The sequence below is a fragment of the Pteronotus mesoamericanus genome, unplaced genomic scaffold (genome assembly GCF_021234165.1).
Source record: "Pteronotus mesoamericanus isolate MK-2021 breed Mesoamerican mustached bat unplaced genomic scaffold, CSHL_Meso_final contig_50, whole genome shotgun sequence".
NCBI classification, from domain to species: Eukaryota; Metazoa; Chordata; class Mammalia; order Chiroptera; family Mormoopidae; genus Pteronotus; species Pteronotus mesoamericanus.
The window spans coordinates 31,132,601-31,155,964 of NW_026555186.1; the positions used below are offsets into that span (position 1 = coordinate 31,132,601).

General features: G+C 35.3%; 1 protein-coding gene across 6 annotated transcripts in view; it reads left to right on the forward strand.

The window, feature by feature from the left end:
- The first annotated feature begins 114 nt into the window (after positions 1-114).
- Positions 115-23,364, forward strand: part of TENT2 (terminal nucleotidyltransferase 2) — a 56,913-nt gene continuing 33,663 nt past the window's right edge. For 5 of the 6 annotated variants that reach the window (XR_008529549.1, XM_054578529.1, XM_054578532.1 and 2 more), the window contains exons 1-6: positions 115-433; positions 6,719-6,892; positions 7,077-7,166; positions 9,640-9,877; positions 22,022-22,136; positions 22,228-22,319. Coding sequence is in view for 5 of the 6 variants with exons in the window: in XM_054578529.1 (XP_054434504.1) it covers positions 6,756-6,892; positions 7,077-7,166; positions 9,640-9,877; positions 22,022-22,136; positions 22,228-22,319 (672 nt within the window). In the remaining variant the exon portion in view is untranslated. Of the gene's footprint in view, positions 434-2,597; positions 2,615-6,718; positions 6,893-7,076; positions 7,167-9,639; positions 9,878-22,021; positions 22,137-22,227; positions 22,320-23,364 lie in introns of those variants that run through there. The other variant, XM_054578530.1, reaches the window with a different exon arrangement.

Consider the following 23,364-nt stretch of genomic DNA (forward strand, 5'->3'; position numbering starts at 1 on the left):
TGAACTAAGGCCGGACCCCCAGCAACCGTGCGCCTGCGCATTTTAGCAAAGCGCTCGCAGGAGGCGGGGGATGTTGCCGGAAATGTGACTTTTCTCCCTGCTCTTCCCATCCGGGGTCACGTCGGTCTTCCGGGTATCTCTGACAGAGCTTTCTGCGCCTCTTTTTGAGCGACTTTTTGGTCTTCCGCCTCCTGTCACCGCCTTTAATCTCCTACACATTTGCTGGCCCTGCCTTTTCTCGTGTCTCTCCTCCCCGGCCGCGGAGTCCGGGGTTTAGAACGTAATCCGATTCCGGAGCCGGGCCTAGCCATTCTGCGGGCCACTACCTCTTTGACTCAGGCGAAAACTACGGCGGAGCGCGCGGGTCCGTAGCTGCTCCGGCCTTGGAGCTCCTGGGCGGGCAGTGCCGGTAGGCCCTGCCCCAAGGACACCTGTGAGTCAGGGGGTTTCGGAGCGGGACGCACCGTGAAGGCCCAGGTCGAGGGCGGGGCGCGGGGAACTTTTTTGAAACTGTACTGTTTTGTTTGCGTGGGAGGTTCCGGCAGTATCTCTTCCCCAGACTTATGGGTGGCCCCTTGGCTGCTGTACTTGTTGAAGAGTGTGGGACCGTTTAGTTTTTCCACTCGTTTCCTTTCCTCGTGCCCCGTCCTCGATCTAGGACCGAAAGAGGAAGATTGTCATGGGATCCTGCATGGTGTTTCAAAGGACGGTTTAAGTGGGCATGAGTTTGGCTCTTGCCTCAGTTCTTCACGGAAAGTGTACAGATTAGGACTGTCAGATTATTGCATACTCTGACCACCCCCACCTCCCCGCGCCCGTCCAGCTTTTGTAGATGGGCTCTTCATCTCTCTTTCTAGTCCATAATAGGAGGGATTTTTGTGCCTCACAATTTCCGGATTATCCATGTATCCTATCTTGTTTTAGCTCTCTCAGCTTTTTGTTTAAAATAGCAGTTGTTTATTTAGTTTGCGTCTACCAGTAGGGTGAACAAAAAAGACACAAACTGTAAACTCAAGCTAACTTGGCGGCTCGTTGCCAGATGTGTAGTAAAAGAGATGCTAAACTGAACACTTAAGTTCGTATGTTTGCATTACTGGGAACATACTCTTTTTGTAAATGCCATCATATTGTACGGCTTATTATCACAGGGCATTAACATGTACTGATTAACAGCCAAAAAGGCTCGTACTATGTACTGATAGCCAATAATAGTAACATTACTTTGTTGGTGTGTTATCCCCAATTAAGTCTGATGTGGAAATAAATGATGTGTAACAGACTCCATGTGAAACAGGTCATTTGAGAAATGTCCATTTCAAACCATGCAACTAGATTATTTTTTTCAACACTTGGGTGGAATCTAATTCTTAATAAAAAGGAATGGCCTTTCTAAAATCTGCAAGTGGTTTTGACAGTGGGTGAGCAAGATTTACAAATTGGACTTTGCACTGTGGAAAAAGAGAAGTGAGTTTCCGGGATGGATCAAAGGCATTTGGACGAAGTGAAGCGATAACTTGACTTGGCCACTACAACTCTGAGTTTTATACTAAGTAGATTGTGCTTTCCAGGGAATCCTGATGAAGGAATTATGTAACCTTGTGTGTTCTCTAATCTTGGAGGAGAGGTCAAGTTTAGGATAAATTCCAGGCTGTAAGGTCCATGATCAAATACTATAGCACTAAGAGTTACTTTGTAAACTAATCTGTTACAGCTTATCTCATGTATAATTATTTACAAATAAACCTGTATAGTTTCTCATTGGGTCAATCTTAATCAGAAGCAATGCTTAAAGTTCCTTAAAGCTGGAACCAGTGCAGTGGTTTTAAAACTGTTCCGAATTTACTTAGATTATTCTATTTTGTAATCAAGTACAGATTGAGATACGTAACTTTCAAGCTAAGAAAAATAGGATGTCACCAATATCTGGATTTTAATCCTTTAGTATGAAATTTCTTTTACTTGCTACCACAGTTAATGTGATGTAGTGTTTTACATATATCGATTATTAACTACTTAGTAAAGACTTTCATTCAGAATATGGAGAGAACAATTTGCAGTGCTGTGGAGGTCCCCTTAATTCTGATGTCATAATAGTTTTGCTGAAACTGTATTCTGTTTAAAAAATGATCCCTTATAATGCTTATGATAGGTTGTTATTTTGGTGACATTTATATTGTCATAAAAATCAGAGTTGAAATGTATTAGAAAAAAATATTAGAAAGAGGAATCGAAATTCATGGGCTTTTCGTTTACTTCCTTATCCCTAGATGGTCATACAGGATACCTATGTTGGGGAGCATTGAAAGCCATTGGTTATATTCCCTAGGAATGTTTCTCTTTACCCTGAGGGCTGATCTGGTAACAGCCAGACTTGAAGGCCAAGATTCATACTGAGGAGAAGCTGACCAATGTTTTGTTTAGAGGGTCTCCAAAAATTTTAGTGCTTATCTGGAAATTTGAGATAGGTTGAACTCAGTATCTACCCTGAAGTAAATTTTTTGCCATGGGATCATTCTAAGTTTTTAAGCCTTGCATAATTTGTTCATTAGTTTTGTAGAACACGACTGGGCCACAAGACATGTTTTGACTTATTCTCAATTTGGATCTGACCCAGGTAATGCAATAGGAATAGGCTAGGTTTGGGCTGTTAAGGCACTTTCAGTTTTCATGTCTGAATGCATGAGTATAGGACTTTATTGGGCTGTTGAAGAAAAACACACATACAGGGTTTCTCGTTGTGAGTATGCAAAACAGAGTTTATTCTTGTATTATTATTCATTATTGTATTATTTTCCATAGGAACAACAGTAAGCCTACTTTGTCCCACACTATATTATTTATAGGTATAAATAGTGTCATAGAATTTTAACTTTGAACTTATTTAAATAAATCTGAAATAGAATGTTTTAATTCTAGCTTTTCTGAATACAAATTCCATCCTTTGTTGATCATATCTATAATTGTAGTAATCTCTATTCCAACAAAATGAAATATGAAACAAAATTTATTACTATAATGACTTGTATTTAATGTCCTTTTCTGAGGAATTATATTAAATAGGAATTATGTTTTATGTGTGTGAGTTGAGTCAGGGAAGCGCAGTAAAGAAGCCCAAGAAAGTGTGAACCCAGGCAAAGGGTAGAACAAGGCATTAGCTGCTACACTTGAATCTGCCATTCTATGATTATTGAGTATACTTTTAATACAGATTCTCTGGAGTACGGCTTAGTTCAAGATATTTTCCATTTCCTCTGAGCAGTTAAAATCAGTAGTGTGGTAGATTTGATAGGATTAAAAAAAAAACTATGACAAGAGATAAAGGCCTGCTGAAGAAAGTTGACAAACCTGTTTTCTGGAGGCAACATTTGTCTTTGATTCAAATGAGAAAGTCAGGCACTTGGGATGAGATCTAATGGTGGTCAGAGACTCTTGTCCAAAATCTGTTTGAACCCAGGCCTGATGAATCTCACTGTCTGTGGCCAGCCTAGGGAATTGACAAAAAAGGGACAAAATTTATATGATTGATTTATTTATTTATTGCAGCTCTTTCTCTTTCGTTGCCTCCTGCTCCAATTTTTCCAGCCGTCTTGTGTCAATTCCCAGAAGCAACTACCTTTTTTCAAAGCTGTTTAAATGTTCTTTTCCTGCCCTGGCTGGTGTGGCTTAGTGGATTGAGTGCTGGTCTGCGAACCAAGAGGTCACTGGTTTGATTTCCAGTCAGGGCACAAGCCTTGGTTGCGGGCCACGTCCCCAGTGAGGGGCACACAAGAGGCAGCTACACACTGATGTTTCTCTCCCACTCTTTCTCCCTCCCTTCCCCTCTAGCTAAATATATAAATAAATATAAATGTTCTTTTCCTCTGTTCTAAAAAAAGTCTCCTATAACTTATTTTTTGGATTGATAACTGCTGAAAATGAAGATTAACATCTTTAGGTACTGTCATAAATTGTGATGTATATAAACGTAGATACGAATGGGGACCCAAAAATCCCTGGAATTTATTTATAAATATTTGTGGATTCTTACATATTTAAACCTCAGTCACCTTCAAAGTACTCTCCGTTTGATGCAATACACCTATCGAGCCTTTTTTCCACTGCTCAGAACAGTTTGGGAACTCATCCATTTTGATGCCATTTAGTACTTCTGCTGTTTTTTAATTCATCTTTTCCACATTGGCAAAATGTTTTTCTTTGAGGACTTTCTTCATCCAGGGAAACAACAACAAAAAAAAGTTGCTTGGGGTGAGATTGGGTGAATAGGGAGGAAGGGATACAGGGGTTATGCAGCTTTGGGTCAAAAACTGCTTAGCACTCATTGCACTGTGGGCAGGTGCACTCATAAGGCACTCATCATGAAATGGGCAAAAGCGCATTGAAAGAGTATCCAAAAAAAAAAAAAAAAAAAAAATTCACTGAGGCCGAACACAGCCTCTTACAACAAGGCTAGTTGGTACTGATGCAGATGGATTCTTGGACCACTCACCTAGTGGGGGAATCCTCTACTACAAGGTGCCTACCCTCCAGAAGAAAATTCAGAAAATTCTGTTTTTTTGGGGGGGTCCCCTCTCATATATAACATATAATAATATATGAATATATGTAATCTTTAAATACCATATGTAGTAAATGATGTAAATATAATTTCTGTATTCAATGTTTGTATTGTAGGAACCAAGGTAGGTAACTGATTATATTTACTTTTTTATAGGACCCTTTGTGCTTTTTCTGTTGTTTAGTAATTTATTTTTAGCTTGCTGCTTTTCCATTCCTATAATTATTTCTGCTCTGTCAGCAGAACTGCTCTCTTTGGTCAAATACATCGGTAATCTACCAATTAACCTTTTTTTCCCCCTTTGGATATTTTCTTGAAGCCCTTTATCCTCTCTAATTCAATTCTTAGCTTCCCTTTACCATCATCCTGGGGAATTTACTTTGCCTCTGCTATGTGTTGGATCTTCCTTTTCCTAGATCCCAGGTTTTCTTGGTCCTTTTTTTTTTTTTTTTTTTTTTTGATAACTTACATGTCTAAAAAAGCTTTTTACCTCCTTTGCATTGATGATATAGCTAGGTATAGAATTACAGCTTGAGAGCATTTCCTTCAGAGACTTGAAGACATTGACTTCATTGTCTTGTGGTTTCTACTGTTGCTTTAAAACCATTTTGATTACCAATCCTTTGTTTATAACATTTTTCTCTTAATATTTTATATGCTTTTTTTTGATACTCTGAAATTCTAAAATTTCACTCTAATATGCCTTGATTTTTTTTTTTTTTTTAAGAAAAACCATGCTTTGTACTCCTTGGATCCTTTAAATATAAGGATTGGTGTTCTTCAGGCTTGGAATATTTAAACATTTGGTCATTCTTTTTTTTTTTTTTTAATTTTCTTTGTTCCTGGAGCTTATGTTATGTTGGATGTTGGACCACATAGTTTGAGGTTCTTATATTTTCTCTCTTATTGTCCTGCTTCCTTTCTGGCCTCATCATTTTTTCCTTCTAGGGATTTTCTCAATGTTATCTTTTAACTTTTTGCAGGATATTTCTGCTTTCAGTTTTATAATTTCCAAAAGCCCCTTCTGCTTTTTAACAATATATTTTTGTTCTGTATATGCAATATTTTTTCATTAGTTAAGGAGAATTTTGAGGGCTTTTTTGTTTTTGTTTTTTTTTTTTACTTTTCATTTGTTCTTGGCATTGTTTTTGTTTACTCTCAGGTATTTTTTTTTCTTTTGGCATCCATGATGGTAATTTTAAGTGAGAGATATTAGAAATCTAATTGGAAGAAGCTCTGTGTGCATGGGTAGGCAATTCAATAGTAGGCCTTACTGTAGTTGCCAGCAGGCTTGACTTTTCTTTGGTGGAAACCTATTACTATGTTATATAGATTTTCTGATTACTATATTATATGGTTTCTTTCTCAGTTATTCCAAAAATGAGTTTTCTAATTTCCTGCTTTAGGAAGGTAGGTTGGGGATTATTTTTACTTTGTAGATTTAATACTTGTTTTCAGTTTGTTACCTTACTCTACTCTTTGTAGGTTTGTAGCCTTTAGGGATCAGTCATTGCAAAGAAATACCCAGATTTCTGCCAAGGTCAGTGAGTGGTTCTGATTGCTTTGTGTACAAGGTTTTCCCTATTTTTATGGCATAAGCCCTTATATTGAAAGTCCTTTGTATAAGTTACTTAGATTTTGAAGGGAATCTCACAATTTTATAAATAATTATTAGGCAATACAAATTTCCTCCTTCCTTTGGTCAGATCTGTAAGATCTCAATCATGGGAACCAGATTTCATGAGATGGCTTATACCTTTACATAAATTATATTGGGAATAAATGTAGGAATCTGTAGGGTTTCATGAAATGTTTCCCTTTTTTTAAAAATCAGTTTTCTTTTTTATTAGAGTATGTGGCATTAACTTGATTTCTAAAAGATTGATATTAGGCTAAATTTATTAGGGAACATTTATCAGAAATTTTGAAACATATATTGTACTTTCATTTGAATAATACTATGGTTAATCTAGATTTAAAAATCTTTATTACAAGTTTTTTTTTTGTACCAATAGTATGACTGAAGACATCTATTTCAACTTTTAAAAATATCTGCAAATAAAATTCATAACTCCGTAACTAATTGTTTTAAATAGCAGATATTGGTTAACCAGAGTTCAGTATTTTTAAGTTACAATAATTTGTCTTTTAAAACTGTTCTAGGTGGAAGAATACATGTTCACTTTTAGTGAACAAGAGCATGTTCCCAAACTCAATTTTGGGTCGTCCACCTTTCACGCCAAACCATCAACAACATAATAACTTCTTTGCTCTGTCACCAACTCTTTATTCACATCAGCAGCTTATAGATGCCCACTTCAACTTTCAGAATGTAGAGTAAGTATGGAAATATTTTGGCCTGTATCATTTGTAAATTTTGTTTTCTACTTGATGCAAACTCTTTTTATATGAAACATGAAGTTAGAGAAAAATGCCATTATGACATGTTTTCTTTTGATCAGTGAAATACTTATTTTTTTCTGAAAAAATATTTATCACTATTGTTTTTTGTTTTTGGTAGCTTGTCTAGAGCTGTGTCATTACAGCCATTGACATATGGAAATGTGAGTCCAATACAGACTTCAACTTCCCCATTATTTCGAGGAAGGAAGTAAGTACCTCTTATTTTAAAATAAATGTTTGCATATCTTTTATTAAAATTGTATGGACATTGTGCCCTAAATTTTTTTCCTGGGATGTGTGCGATCAGTCCTGTCACAGAATATTAAAACTACATAATATTTAAAGAATTTTAGGAATACTTTATTTATTCCTGATATTGTAAGTTTTAGATGGAATGATGCTATATTTCTTTAGGAAACTACTTTTAATTGAGATTTTTAACTAAATCAGATGGCTTTCTGTAATTAGATGCTAGTGCTGCCATAGCAAAGAACAACAGACTGGCTGGCTTAACCAACAGATATTTGTTTTCTCACAATTCTGGAGGTTTGAATTCTAAGATCAAGGTGTTGGCAGGTTTGGCTTATTCTGCAGCTTTCGTCCTTGGCTGGTAGATGACTGCCTTTTTCCTGTGTTGTCACATGGTCATCCCTATGTCTGTGTTTTCTCTCTTCTATCTCTTCTTCTAGGACATTAGTGATATTGATTAGGACCCACCCTAATGACCTCATTTTAACTTCTTTAAAGGTTGTATGTCCAAATACAGTCACATTTTGAGATACTGGGCATTAGAGTTTAAATATATGACTTCTGAGGGGGGACACAATTCAGCCCATATACCTTCTTACTAGTATAGTTTACTATTATTTGGTTTATCTAAATCTTATACAGGTAACAGTCTAGGATAAATATTATTATAATGAAAATTTCTGCATGACATAAAGCTTTCTATAGAGAAGTCAAGAGCCTATTAATTTTAACCAGTTTGATTAATAGAAATTAATGTATCACAAAGTAATTACAACAGAGCTTTAGAGGTGATTGTTAAAATATGATTTGGCAATACTTGATAGATGTTGCTATTTATTAAAGCCTGTATAAACATTTTGTAATTTTTGTGTCCAATTAAAAATAACACTACCTGAGAATTATTGATCACTCTATATAGTAGGCATTGTTTTGAGGACTTTACAGATAATAATTTGATTAAGTTTCACAGCGCTTTATGAGGTAGGTACTATTAACCCTCTCCTCTTGGGGAGAAAGCTGAAATACACGGAGATTAACCAATTAGTTTTTTAAGTAAAATAAGCATAACTGTGGCATGAACCCAGGAGGTCTGTCTCTAGATACTGTGTTTAGAAGCACTGTGAGTTGTCTTCAAAGTTGTCATTGTGAAAGCTATATAATGACGCTAAAAGTATTACTTTATTCAGATTTTTAATTTTTGGAAATTGGCCTCATAAGCCAGTTTGTGAATCATGAATGAAAATAAATTCCATTAGTTTATAGTTATACGTACTTTAAAACTAAAATTGGCATTCTCAGTATAAGATATTCAAAATATAAAGCTCTAAATTACTTTTAATGTTTTAAAAATATTAAGTACCCTTGTGTTCACTTTTAATAAACAAATGTAGGAGTTCCAGTTATTTGTGGGTCTGCCAAGGAGAGAGAAATTGGCAGAATCCAAAAGGAGTATTATAATAAAAGTCTTCAGGTGTCTATGACCAGTAGAATTTTAGAGATTAAAAGGAATTGGACCATTTCCTATGACATAAAGTATTGCCTACACGAACAACTTAGTATATCAATGAAGTAACTTTCTTTTTTTCCAACAAATAATTACTGTCTTACGTTTTTTTCCTTGCCTACTATCTTGAAAGATTTTAAGCCTTCAGAAAAAATTTAAAGACTAGTAATTTTCATTAACCTAATTTTATCAGTTAAAGTTTTGCTACATTGTTTTTTTCTGCCTCTTTCTCTTCCTAGCCTCACTTTTTTTCCTGAACCATATGAAAGTAATTTGTTTACATCATTTGACTTTACCCCAACACATATCAGTGCATTCCTCCTAAAAATGAAGATATTTTCCTAAATAGCCAAAAATACATTGATCACGTCCAAGAAATTTAACAGTAATAATAATAATTATCTGAAATGTAGTTCATTTTCAATTTTCTTTTACTTGTCCAATATCTTTAGTAGCTTTTTTAAAAAGGTAAATATCTCCTAATTTGATCTTCCATACTATGTTCTGATGAGCCAGAACATAAGTGGACTCAAAGAGTCTTTTTAAAATATATAGCATTCAATTAACTTAATTTTATCCTCTTCTTTTATTTTGGATCTTTTGTTATTAGTGGTTTTATCAATAGAAATTTTCCTATAAACTTTCCACTGCTAAAATAAAACATTGGGATAGTTCAGAAGCAGGAGGCTAATCTTTGTATATATGTAGTTTGTTTTTTTCACATACATTATTACTACTCATTTTTCCTAAGGTGTTTTTTTTAAGGCATCTCTTGTGCTAAAAATAGATATTTTAAGATTTCCTATAGAGCTAATATGTGGCCATGCTGAAAGAGTCTATATTGTCATATTTATATATTCTTAATTGTTTTCTATTTGTTATCAGAAAGTTATACCTTTAATTACTAAGGTATATTGTTTGTTTTCAGGAGATTAAGCGATGAAAAAAACCTTCCTCTTGACGGTAAACGGCAACGTTTCCATTCACCCCACCAAGAGCCAACTATAGTTAACCACATAGTGCCTTTATCAGGTGAAAGAAGATACTCAATGCCGCCATTGTTTCATACAAACTACGTACCAGATATAGTCAGATGTGTTCCACCTTTTCGAGAAATATCAATTTTAGAACCTAGAGAAATCACACTGCCTGAGGCCAAAGATAAGGTAATGATAATATAATTTTAGTTTTACCTTTTGGGAAATTACTGTATTTTGCTGTGTATAATGTGCACTTTTTTGCCTAAATTTTTGAGAGGAAAATAAGTTATACATGGTAATACTGAAATACCTTGTATCTATTCTTGTGTTTTGTAGTTATTTATTACATAACAAATACGTTCATAATATGTTCAAAAATAAATGCTAAAATTCCTTTATAATACAAAAAACAAGTATAAAAATATAAGTGAGTAAAAAATTGAATTAGAAAATTAAAACGAAAGATTTTTTTTCCTGAAAGTTTGGGCCAAAAACATGGGTGTGCACCATACATAGCACAATATGGTAATTATCATATTAAAAGTATCAAAAATATCTAATGTCTTGGATTGAGTAGAACTTGTCTTTTTTGCACTATTTAAAGTAGTTTAACATAGTTCTCTGTCAAAATTTGAGTTTTTGATTTTCGCTATTTTTTAATGGAAGTTCAACTTTCCTATCATGATATGAGATAGCTCTGTTTCATAAAAATCTGTGATTAGAGCCCAAAACATTTGATTTCTTAGTTTAGAGTACTCTCTTGTTACTTATTACAGAAAAACAGTTTTCACATGGATATTGTAATAAAGTGTTAAAAAGCATTTTCTTTTGGGATATTTTTGTTTGTTGTGCAGTTTTTGCATGTCAAAAACAGAAGAATCCAGGAATCACTGAGGAAGTAATACATTCAAAATAAGAAAGCTTTTTCAAAAACATTATTTGTAAAGAAAAAAATTCAAATAAATGAAATGAAGCTATTAAATAATTGTTTTTGGAAAATAACATCAGCATTGGGGAACAATGAGTTACTTCATACCAATATTAGAAATATGTTTCTTCCCTTTCTCCTATACATATATTTTTTTAGGTTTTATTTATTCATTTTTAGAGAGAGTGGGAGGGAGGGGGAAGAGAGGGAGAGAAACATCAATCAGTTGCCTCCCCTACCAGACTGAACCAGCATGTGCCCTGACTGGAAATTGAACTGGCAGCCTTTTGCTTTGCAGAATAGTGCCCGACCAACTGAGGCACACAGGTCAGGGCCCCTTCTCCCAATATTTAATGGAACAACAATGACAAAAATTCCAAGGTGATTTAGAAGAGTTTATAATGTAAATACCTGCATTCTCTGATATTATCTATGGCTTATATTTGCTGTTTTGGCATTTTCAAAGTTGGTTCACTCTTGAGAAATATGACATTTGTATGCTAATGAGAATGAGCCTGAAGGGTGGATAGTGACTTTGTATTATTCCTCTTGGGTTCCTAGCAACCAGCATAGGTCTAGAACAGAGTAAGCATACAGAAAATGGTCAAAAGAGCACTTTTGTTCATTCCTTCATTGTGCTGCTTTTTATTACTTCTTTTCTTAACTGAGAAAAATTGTACATAAAATTTACAAATAATTCTTTTAAAGTGTATTTTTCAGGGGTTTTTAGTATATTCACAAAGTTGTGAAATCATGTTCCCAGTAGCAGTCCCTTCCCCATCCCTTCTCCTCCCCTTAGCTCCTGGTGACCCCTAGTCAGTTTTTTATCTTTGGATTTGTCTGTTCTGGACATTCCATATGAATGGAATCATACAATTATGGTCTTGCTTCTTTCACTTGGCATGTTTTCAAGGTTCATCTTGCTCATAGCTGTGTATTAGTTCTTTAATCTTTTTTTATAGCTTAATAATAGTTGTTGTGTAGGTATGCCATATTTTGTTTATACATTCTTCAGTTGATAGACTTTTGGGCTGTTTCCACTTTTTAGCTATTCTGAATAATGTTGCTGTGAAGATCTGTGTACAGGTTTTTGTATGGCCATATTTTCATTTCCCTCAGGTAATATCTAGGAGTGAAATTGCTAGGTTATGTGGAACCTCAGTATACAACTTTTTGAGGAATTGACAGAGTTTTCTAAAGTAATTGTACCATTTTACATTCCTACTAGCAGTATATGAGCATCCTAATTTCTCTACTTTCTTGTCAACACTTGCTATTGTCTTTTTGATTATAACCATTCAAGTGGGTGTGAGACAGTATTTCATTTCCTGTTGACTAATGATGTTGATCATCTTTTCATTTGCATGTTGGCCATTTGTGTATCTTCTTTGGAGAACTGCCTATTCAAATCCTTTGCCCACTTTTGGGGGGTGGTTATTATTTTTAGTTTTGAGTTTTAAGAGTTCTTTATTTATTCTGAATACTAGACATCTATCAGGTTATTGATTTACACATATATTCTCTCATTCTGTGGTTTGTCTTTTTACTTTTTTGATGGTGTCCTTTGAAGCACAAAAGCTTTCATTATGATAAAGTCCAATTTACCTGGTTTTCTTTGATTGTTTAATCTTTTGGGGTTGTCTAATAAACCATTAAGGTGTTACTCTAAGAGTTTTGTAGTTTCATCTCTTAGATTTAGGTCTTTGATATATTTTGAGCTAATAAAGTAGGGGTCCAACTTTATTTGTTGTTGTTCAGTAGTTCCAGCACTATTTATTAAAAACAGTCATTCTTTTTTTTTAAATTTAATCTTTATTGTATTTTTTCCATTACCATTTCAGTCCATTATACCTCTCTCCCTGTCATTTCATTTCTTACTGTGAAATAGGAAAAGCAATTAGTCAAAACCTGTGGGAGGCAGGAAAAAGCAAGGTACAATTAGAAAAGACTAACTTGGGATGTTTTGGTACCATTTTTCCCTCTGCCCTTTTCTCCTTTCTTTGCTTTCTCATTTTGCTATTTTTTAGAAATTGATTTTAGGTTGAGAGAGGAAGGGGGAGAGAGAGCAAGAAAGATATATTGATTTGTTGTTCGCTTATTTATGCATTCATTGGTTGCCTTTTGTATGTGCCCTGACTGGGGCTCCAGCCTGTAACCTTGGTTTTTCAGGACGATGCTCTAACCGCTGAGCAACTGGCCAGGGACTGCTTTCTCATTTTATTATATTTTTTAAAAGATTATTTATTTATTTATTTATTTTTAAAGAGAGGTGAAGGGAGGGAGAAAGGAGGAGAGAAACAACAATGTGTTGATCGGTTGCTTCTCACATGCCCCTAAATTGGGACCTGGTGTGCAACCCAGGCATGTGCCCAGACTGGGAGTTGAACTGGCAACCTCGTGGTTTGCAGTCCGGCACTCAGTCCATTAAGCCACACCAGCCAGGGCTGCTTTCTCATTTTGAAGAACTCTTGTCATGCTGTAATGTGAAAGCTTATGATATAAATGAAATCAGATCAATTTTTTGAATGAATATGTAAGAGTCTTATATATGGAGTTTTAATATGTATACAGCTAGACTCATTTTTATGGCATTTATAAGTATTGTAGTTCTGTATTTTTGCATGTATTTATATATTTATAAATTAAAATTATTTTATTAACTACTAAAACTAAATAACTGCTAGTTTCTACATATGAACTAGGTATATGTTGAGTCTCAGTAAATTTAGTAACATAATTCACATTAGTCAGTTAATATCCAGTAAAATGTGGTTCCATATTAATAACATTTTCTTTACCTTGTAGCAGAGAAAAAGATTGTCTTAAATCTTATGTTCTTGGAATAAGCATTAATATCAAAGGGGTAAAGATACATTTTGTCATTAAACCAATTTCTTTGAGTACTACTCTGTGCCTGCCTGTTTGTGGGAGAACGAAAGCAAGCAATTAGTTCTGTGCTCATTCTTTAAATGAACGCTTTTTAAGAAAACTAATGTATACCAATGTCTCTTCTTTTCCAGGCATTCTAAATATGCTATGTCATTTAGTCTTTTCAACTCCCCTATGGCATGGATATTATCCTAATTTTACTGTGCACAAGGTCACAGCTAGTTAAGTGATACAACCAAGATTTGACCCTTGCTGCTAATAATACAAAGAAAAGAAACTTAAGATGCTTAAAATAAAGGGTAGGGAGATGACATTCTTAGAACTGACTATAATACCAGGTAATCTGTGGCAAAAATAGCTAATATTTATTGACCATCTTTCTTTGCCAGCAGTGTGTTCAGTGGTTTGTGTGGTTTACCTCTGCTACAGCATAAAATGAGTGGGAAGTTCAGTGTGTCATGAAAGAGGAGCAGTGGTTTGGAGCCTTGAATTCACAGTACAAGGCCATTGAAGCTTTTAGAATAGAGGACTAGCACCATCAGATTGGTACTTCCGGGAAAACAGTTCTCATGGTCTAGTGAAGTTTGGTTTGGAATAAGGAAGGCCTGGAAGATGGATGATTACCTTGAATGCTATTAAATTCATTCAGATGAGAGGTATTGAAGCTTTCCATTGTGGCAGGTGAAAAATATGTGAGAGACCAAGCATAAGGAAAATTGGTAGGATGTGTGGAATGATTGAATATAGGGGAGAGAGGGAGAGAGTCATCATTGACTCTAATTGATATGATTCTGGACTCCTACCAGATAAGAAACCTAGATTTGGGGTATATAAGCTAATTGAGGAACTAGTCAAGACTTATTTGAAACTGGGAAAAATCTGCTACAGCATCTGTGCTCTTGAGAAACCTCATGTTCTGCAAATTATACACTAAGAATATAGGGCTATGGGAAAATAGGGCTGGAACAGACCAAATACTTTTGTAACCAGAACACTAGCTAGAATAATAATTGCTGCCTTGGGAAATAAATTGGGCCGATTGACTGGTAGGTGGCTTAGCATTGCCGGATGCTGCTAGAGGGGATATTAAAAACATGCAGAATAGAGTTGAGAGTGGCTGGGGCTTGGCACTGAGCCAAGGCAGTTAAAAGTGGAGCTCTGAATCAGTGAGGCTGCTGCTAAGGTAGGCACAAAAGGAAATACACCAGCTGAGAGCGGTGTAAGGCTGGGGGTATGTTTTATTGATTGGGAACCCTGAATACAGATGCTTTTTTTTTTTTTAGTTGTCTTAGATCTATAATGACTCTTGCCTGTGCAACAGCCAAGCTAAGGGCTGCTTTTCTTTCTTACGAAGGTTATAATTCCACTGTTTCAGTTCTATGTACAAATCAACCCAACCGACAGGTTAGATTGGTACTATTCTCCTACTTCCCAATTGTCTATAGCTAATTGGTATTGCGGAAAAGTGTGTTATAGCTGAATTGGAAGTATATATTTCAGAAGCAAGGCCAGGGACGGAGATATGAATCCTGAAGTCACCTGCAATAAAAGTGACAATTGAAACTCCTAGAGTAGATTAGATTTTATATTTATTTAGTATTCAACAAATATTTCTGAGTGCTAGCTATGTGCCACAAATTTGTGCTAAATATACATGATATTTTTACTATGTACATACAGTGTAATGAGAGGTAGATCTGTTAAAAAACAAACATGCAGCCCCGGCTGGTGTGGCTCAGTGGAATTAGCACCAGCCTGTGAACTGGAAGGTTGCTGGTTTGATTCCCTGTCAGGGCACATGTGGGTCAGGTCCTCAGTTGGGGGCGTGTGAGAGGCAATCGATGTTTCTCTTGCACGTCAGTATTTCTTTCTCCCTCCCTTCCCCTCTCTCTAAAAATAATAAAATCTTATAAAAAACAACCATGCAAAATACAGTTATTTTTTTATATATGTGTAAGTGCCATGAAGGAAAATTACAGAGTGCTGAGGGATGGTCTACAGGAGGTAATATTTGAGCTGAGATTGAAGAATCGTAGGAGTTCAGTAGTGAAAGAGTGGTGAGGCATAGAGAGTCCTTTAGAGAGAAGGAACAGCATGGTTGAAGGTCCTAATGTAGAAAGGAGAATGGGGTGTGCAAAGAACTGAAAGGAGCCCAGGGTGGCTACAGTTTGGTTGATTAGGAGGAAAATGGCTGAAGTGTGGTAGAAGTTGGGAGAGGGGCAGATCATGCAAAGACTTGTATGTCCTTTTGGTCTTCAATTGCCACCTTTTTTTTTTTTTTAGGAAGAAAGGAATGAGTTAGAATTATTCTGACTTCACTCTATGGAGTTGAGCAAGTGTGGATGTAGGGGAGTTATTGTATTGAATATTATAGATGAAAGGTAATGGTGCCTTGAATCAGGAAGTGATGGTAGTTAAGATGAAGAAAAAATGATGGAGTTAAGCTATATTTGGGAAGTGAAATTGATAAAATTTGATGCTAGTTTAATTAGGTCATCTAAACTTCTGAACTATTGACATTTTGGACCAACTTTCCTTGGTGTGGAGAGGCTGTCATGTGCATCCTAAGGATGTGTAGCTGCATTCCAAGCTTCAACTCACTATATGCCACTTAATTCCCAGTTATGATGACCAAAAATGTCTGCAGATATTGCCAGTCCTCTGGGGGACAAAATTGTCCCTGACTGAGAACCAGGAATAGAAAGAAAAGAAGACATTGAGGGTTAGTTCCAGGTTTCTAGTTTCTTCAGCTGGATATATGGTAGTATCATTCACTGAGATAGAATAAAATCTAAGAGGAGTACGATGTGTGTGTGTGTGTGTGTGTGTGTGTGTGTGTTTATTGTTTAATAGGAATTGGAGGGTAAGCAGGAGTCTCATGAGTTCTGTGGATATGTTGCCTTTAATGTTCATTTGAAACATCAAATTAGGTATTTAGAGATGATAGTTTAATATAGACAGATCTGGAATTCACAGGCAAGGTATTGACTAGAAATGTACATTTATTTGGTAAGCATTAGTGTATAGATGGCAATCAAAGCCAGGGAGAGAAGAGAGCCAGGTCCAAGATTAATTGAAATATTGATAAATTGAGAAAAGAATGGGAAAACAGAAATGTAAGCTATGAGTATATACAACTGTTTTGGGAAGTTTGGCTGTGAAGGGGAGGAGCAAAAGGTGGGAAGGTGAACAGTTTTTTAAAAAATTATTTATTTATTTATAAAGTGGGAGAAACTTTAGCTACATGTAAAAGTTCAAGGGAAAGATTGAGTGGAGAGAGGAGATTGAGTACTCTGGAAAGAAAACAGTTGTGGATATTATTCCTTAGAAGGTAGAAAGGGTCCCCTGCCTGTGGAAGTGATTTGATTTAGGTAAGAAAAACTTTTTGGAGCTGGAGGAGAGGATAGGTGTGTAGATTCAAGGAAGTTTGTAGCTACAGTATGGAGAAGTTAATGGAGTTACCATAGTTGAATGACTTCTGTTTTCTCTCTGAATTAGTATGCAAGGTCGTTTGTTGAGAGTGGAAAGGATGAAGTGGGATGTCTGAGGTTAGAGAACAGTAGAGAAGGTTTGAAATAGCATTTAAGCTGAGTGCAGGAGGTTGTACTGACCACAGAAACAGAGTAGAAAAGATTTGAAATAGTATTTGCTGAGTAGTGTAGAGAGCTCATTCAAGACTGGTAGTAATGAATTTATTATTGGTAATAATAAATCGGTCAGCTGCTTCACTGAGCTCTAGGGAAAGATTTTGTTAGTAGAAATTTTAATTTCTTTGAAGATTTACATTCTGTGTTGTGAAACCTAAAGAATTAAATTTTTTCTGAGTTTAATTTTTTTCCTTCTTTTTAAAATCTTTTGTCTGTTTTCTTTAAGTATTAACAGAACACATTGAGTAAAAAAAAAAAAAACCCTTAGTTTTCTGAATTTAACTTTTATTTTACCCTGGCTTTTGTGTGAATATACAGTTGCCTGGACAAAAAAAAAAAAAAAAGAGGCTATGGAAGAATCAGAGTTCACTGAGCTCCTGAATTACATCTATTGTAACTATTCTTTGGAAATTCTGGTTAGCTGGGAGTTATGTGAATTGAAATAATTGATTTTGAATTTTGAGATGAGTTTAGGCTAAGGTTTTCTTGGTACTGATTATAAAATAAAAAGATGATTCTGAATGAATTATTCAAGATTTCTTGTGTCAGATTTAATTTTGGAAAGGAGCAAAATTTTTGGAGCCTCTTGGAACATTTGGAGGGGTAGTTTGGGGACGATTATCTCACATCTCTTACAGGCTCTCTCTTAAAATATATTTTAAAAATATTAAATAATCCATTTTATTTAGGAATGAACAAATTGAAAAGAAGGGTAAAATATTTGTAAAGCATTAATTAGCTCACTGAAATTCAAACACTTAAGATATGTTTGCACGCACATCTCCTACCAATATTCCAGCATTATTGAGATATGAGTAACAAAAGTTGTATGCATTTAAGATGTAAAATGTAATGATATTTTGATATAGTATGATTACCATAATTGAGCTAATTAACATGCTTATCACCTCATATAGTTACCATATTTGTTTTCTTGTGGCAAGAACACTTGAGATATACTCTCTGAGCATTTTTACATATATCATACATTATCATGAACTATATAGTTCATGATAATGTAATGTATAGTAACTTACATTTCCAGAACCTATTCATTTTATAACTGAAAGTTAGTACCCTTTGACCAAAGTCTCTCCATTTCCTCTCATTCCCAGCCCCTGATAACCACCATCCTACTCTCTGTTATTATGAATTTTACTTTTTTAGATTCTGCATGTAGGTGAGATCAAGCTGTATTTGTCTTTCTGTTTCTAGCTTATTTAGCATGCCTTTCAGGTTCATTCATGCCACAAATGGAAGAATTTCTTCCCTCCTTTTTTTAAAAAAAATTTTTTCTTTTTATCCTTACCCTGAGGACATTTTTTCATTGCTTTTTAGAGAGAGAGAAAGGGAGAGAGGAATGGAGGGAAACATTGATGCAAGAGAGAAACGTTGATTGGTTGCCTCCTGTGTGTGCCCATCCTGGGGGCCACACCTACAGCCCAGGAATGTGCCCTGACCAGGAATTGAACCTGCGACCTTTTGGCTTACAGGATGATGCTCCAACCAATTGAGCCACACTGGCCAGGGCTCCTTTTTTTAAGGCCAGATCATATTTCATAATAAAGTGTACACACCACATTTTCTTTATCCATTCACCCACTGACATTAAATGGACATTTAGGTTGTTTCTATGTCTTGGCTACTGTTTATGATGCAGAGAGTGCTTGTATCTCTGAGACAGTGATATTATGTCTTTTTAATAAAGGACCAAATAATAAATATTTTAGACACATGGGCTGCATGGGGCTTCTGTCCCATATTTTTTCTTTAAACAGTGCTTAAAAGAGTAAAAATCACTTTAGCTTGCTAGCCCTTCGAAACAAGCTTAAAAGCAGTGTTTGGCCTATAGGCCATAGTTTCCCACCCTGCTCTGGGTGAATAAAACTTAACCATTCGAGTGTCATTCAAAATTACATATTAATGACTTTTACTAGAAACCTTTATCAGGTCTTTTATAAACATGGATGCCCTAACTCTAAAAGCTTTTTATTATGGAAAATATTAAATATATATATAAAAATATAATGTTCTGTGGACATGTCTTTCTGGTGTGCTTTATTTTCTATAGGAATGTTACTCTTTTTATTCTCCTTTTTCTTATAGAGACTTTGTATAAGGAATGACTACAATCCTTTTTAGGCATTATTTCTTCAAATAATTTTTTCTGTTTTTCTCCCATTCTCATCTTTCTTTCTGAGATTCTAGTTCTTTTCTCTTATTTGTGTTTAAGTGAGATGGCTTTTCCTGTACTACTTTTAAGATAAAGAGGGTTGGGCAGGCTAAGGCTAGTTTTCTAGGTTGTGACTCTAGGCGTCATCCTCTGTTATGTAATATTCAGAGATATGCTTTCTGAGACCATGTCTCTTCTCCTTTGCTACTTTTATCTAGACAGGGTTTTTCATCCTCTTCAACATTGGCATTTTGGGTCAGATAATCTTTGCAGTAGGGGATTGTCCTGTGTTTTGCAGGATGTTTAGAGCTTGGTTTCCACCTACTGGATGCCAGTGACCACCCTGTGGCGCCCTCCTCTTCCCCAGTTGATAACCAAAAATGTTTTTAGACATTCTCAGATGCCTTGTGGGATTCAGAATCATTCTCATTCAAGACCTTGTTTCCTTTGCCCCCCCAAATTCTACTGCTTTAGTTTAGAGTTCTCTTCCTGGCAGTTTCTGTTTGGTGTAATGAAGGATGCTTTACTTAGTTTTGAGGTTTTTGTCTCCCTGTGATCCTCTTGCATTTGCCTGTGGGTTGTAGCCTCTGAAATTCCCTCTTAGTTTTGGTTGCTGTTCCACACCAAATTGGACACCTCAATTTGAGGATGGGAATGAGAAATAGTATTTATGGGCAATTTGATTTCTCAATGTTTTGGCATTAGGACTGTCTAAAATCCCTTTCCTCTTCCTCCTCTTAATCTTTCTGATACTATGTAGGTCTTGCTGCAATTGGTGTTTGGCTCAACTGTTCACATCTTGGGGTTCATGAGTGATACATAGTCAATTAATTGTTATATATTTGTTGGCTATGTTTTATTTTGTTTTGGTTTGATCTACTTGTTGTATTCCTCTAATTGCTGTCTTTTTTTTTTTTGGAGGTGGGTGGTTTATTCAGGGACATTAAAAAATTTTGTCTCTTTCATTGCCAAGTTGCCCAGACTGCCTCTGCCTTCTTCTAAACATGATAATAGAAAATGTTTTAAATGATGGGTGAGACTTGTGCTGTGTCGTGGACTCTGGGGAAGGCTTAAAGAGAGAAGTTGGAAATGAGAGAGATACTGAAAAGCTGATGGAGGTACCATATTTGTGGCCTGGAGGGGACCATAAAGCTTGGATACAAAAATATTGGGATTGGCTTTGAAAAGGGGAAGAGGATAATTTGTCTGACAGTGTCTGATAGGAGAGGTAAAGAGATGACATTTTATTCAGATATGTTAGTTTGCGGATAAAAAGCTGAGGAATGTCTGGTATCCTTAATTTTCTTAGTAAAATTTAATATGATGAAGTTACTGCTAAATTTAAAAGATGCCAATTTTGTAATTTTTATGTTTTTAAAGATTTTATTTATTTTTAGAGGGAGGGGAAGGGAGGGAAAAAGAGAGGGAGAGAAAAACATCGATGTGCGAGAGAAACCTTGATTGGTTGCCACTCATGTGCCCCCAACTGGGGACCTAGCCCACAACTCAGGCAGGTATTTGCCCTGCCTGGGAATCAAACAGGGGACCTTTCAGTTTACAAGCTGGCACTCAATCCACTGAGCCTCACCAGGCAGGGCCAATTTTGTGATTTTTAAATTTTTGTTCAGTTTCATCTCTTAGCAACTCAGATGTAAGAGCAGAGAAGGTGATTTGATTGTATTGACCCAAGATTAAGATTTTGCAGGATAATGTTGTTAAGGCATGATAAAAGAGAGTGGCTCAAGGGATGCTAGGGTGTAAATTGGATAGGGACAGAAACTGTGCTATTCAGGTGCTGATGGGTTGGGAGGAAAGGGGGGACTCAAGGGAATCCAGGTCTGTGGTTCTAGGGCAGGTATGAGGGGAGTAAGAAAGTAAGAATTGGACAAGAGATTGAAGCCAAGGTAGTATATTGGAATTTAAAATTTAAGAGCCAGAGTTTTATTTTATTGCAAAGACCATATAATGACTATGGGAGTTTAACAGTGATGAAAAATACTGGAATAAAAGAAGTTCAGAAATGGTGGAAGTATGTTGTGGAATGTAGCTTATTATAGAGATATAAATCACCTATAGTGATGGCAAAAGTTGGAATGAGGGGGAAAGTGTGAACCAGATAGGTAGATAAACAGGGAGATCTGTCTGTGGATGGCAGCAATATGTCAGGGTTCAGGGTGTTATTGTAAGAATGGGGGAAAGGGTGCTTTGCAACGTGCATAAAGGGTCAGGGACTTTACTGTAAAGTCTGTTTATTTCTGGCATGTATACAAGGGGTTGGGCACACTTTATTAAAAGGGACAGATTGTAAATATTTTAGACTTTGCCACTTACATATGGTTTCTGTCACATCTATTTATTTGTTTGTTTTTCTAACCCTTTAAAAATATAAAAACCATTTTTAGCTTACCTAAAACTAGTCAGCAACTGAAGGTTGAAGTTGGCTGACCCATGGATTACACTTATGAATTATTTGTGGTTAGTGATACTTTACCATTGTGAAAGCTCGTAACTATTTCAGTTACTAAGTAGCTCTTGTTACTTGAGTAACAGTAGTTTTGATTGGAAAGGGTTAAGGAGAAAATGTATATTTATTTTAAAAATACTGTTGGTAGTATTGTTTTCACTTCTTACTATGGTAATTACTTTTACACTTCTGAACAAAATTTTTACTTTTTTTTTGTGGTGGATTCAAGTTGAGTCAGCAAATACTGGAGTTATTTGAAGCGTGTCAGCAGCAAGCAAGTGATTTAAAGAAGAAAGAACTCTGTCGAACTCAGCTGCAGAGAGAAATTCAGCTGTTATTTCCACGTATGTTTCCCTATTTTTCATGCCCATTATGTATATGAATGTCTGTTTAAAATAATAAATAATACCATATAATTATCTTCTGTTTCTTTAGAAAGCAGACTTTTTTTGGTTGGGTCCTCTTTAAATGGATTTGGTACCCGGACCAGTGATGGTGATTTATGTCTAGTTGTTAAAGAGGAACCAGTAAGTAATGAAACACTTATTCTTGTGTTAAGTGATTTAAGAAATTTTACATAAAAGTCACTGAGGAAAATAACTTGTTTTGTTTTAATTACTTCTTTGAATTCTTTGTTTATAATAATTCAAGGAAAGCCAGGCAATACTTTTTCTTTTATGGTGTTTATACAATAAGCATAACAGGAATTTTAGCATTAATTTGTTTTTAAGTTGCTAAAGTGAGATGGCTTCACTGTGTATTTAAAGAGCTCTGCCTCTTATTTTGAACCATCATTGGGTTATATATTTTACCGGGATACAGCGGAGAAGAACATGTGTCTGTATTATCTTCTTGATATATTTCCTTTCCATTTGAATTTTCAGTGATTCTATTTTTAATCCTCATTTTTTTTTATCCCTTTGAAAATACTGTGGGGTTTGGAGTTCTTATTTTTGGAGTACAGAAAGAGAGATTTCACCAAAATTTAAAATAAGGATATTGTGATATATTTCTTCTAATATTTTGGCTTTGTTCTTTTTATTTTTATTACGTTTTATTATTTAGTATTTGTTTATTTGAATTTCCTATTAACTGATACTCATGTGTACCCTTAATACCACAATAATTGCTGACCTGAAGCAGCCTCTTTAATATGCTGAGGTGTCTTCCCAATTACCAAAGATTAAATTATTTCAGTATAATTTTAAAAGGCCTTATTATAGTTCAGCAGTTTAAAAATAGAAGAAAAATCTATCGAATGGTAATATATGCTTTTACTGTTCCTATTATTTTACTAACAAAGTTGGCTTCTAGTTACTGCAAATCAGAATGAGATTTATTTCAGGAAAGAAACTTTTTCTAGGCTTTGGGATCATACAAAGGAAAGCTTAAAAAAACTCAGAAATAATAAATACAGAGGAGAACACTAGTGTTTTAATTAAAACTTTCCATCATATAATTATACTATACTCAGGCACATCTCACTAACTTTTCAGTGTTACTTACATGTCTGAATCATATTGTCACAACTTACACTGAGACACCATAGATTTGAACCTTATCCTTAAGCAG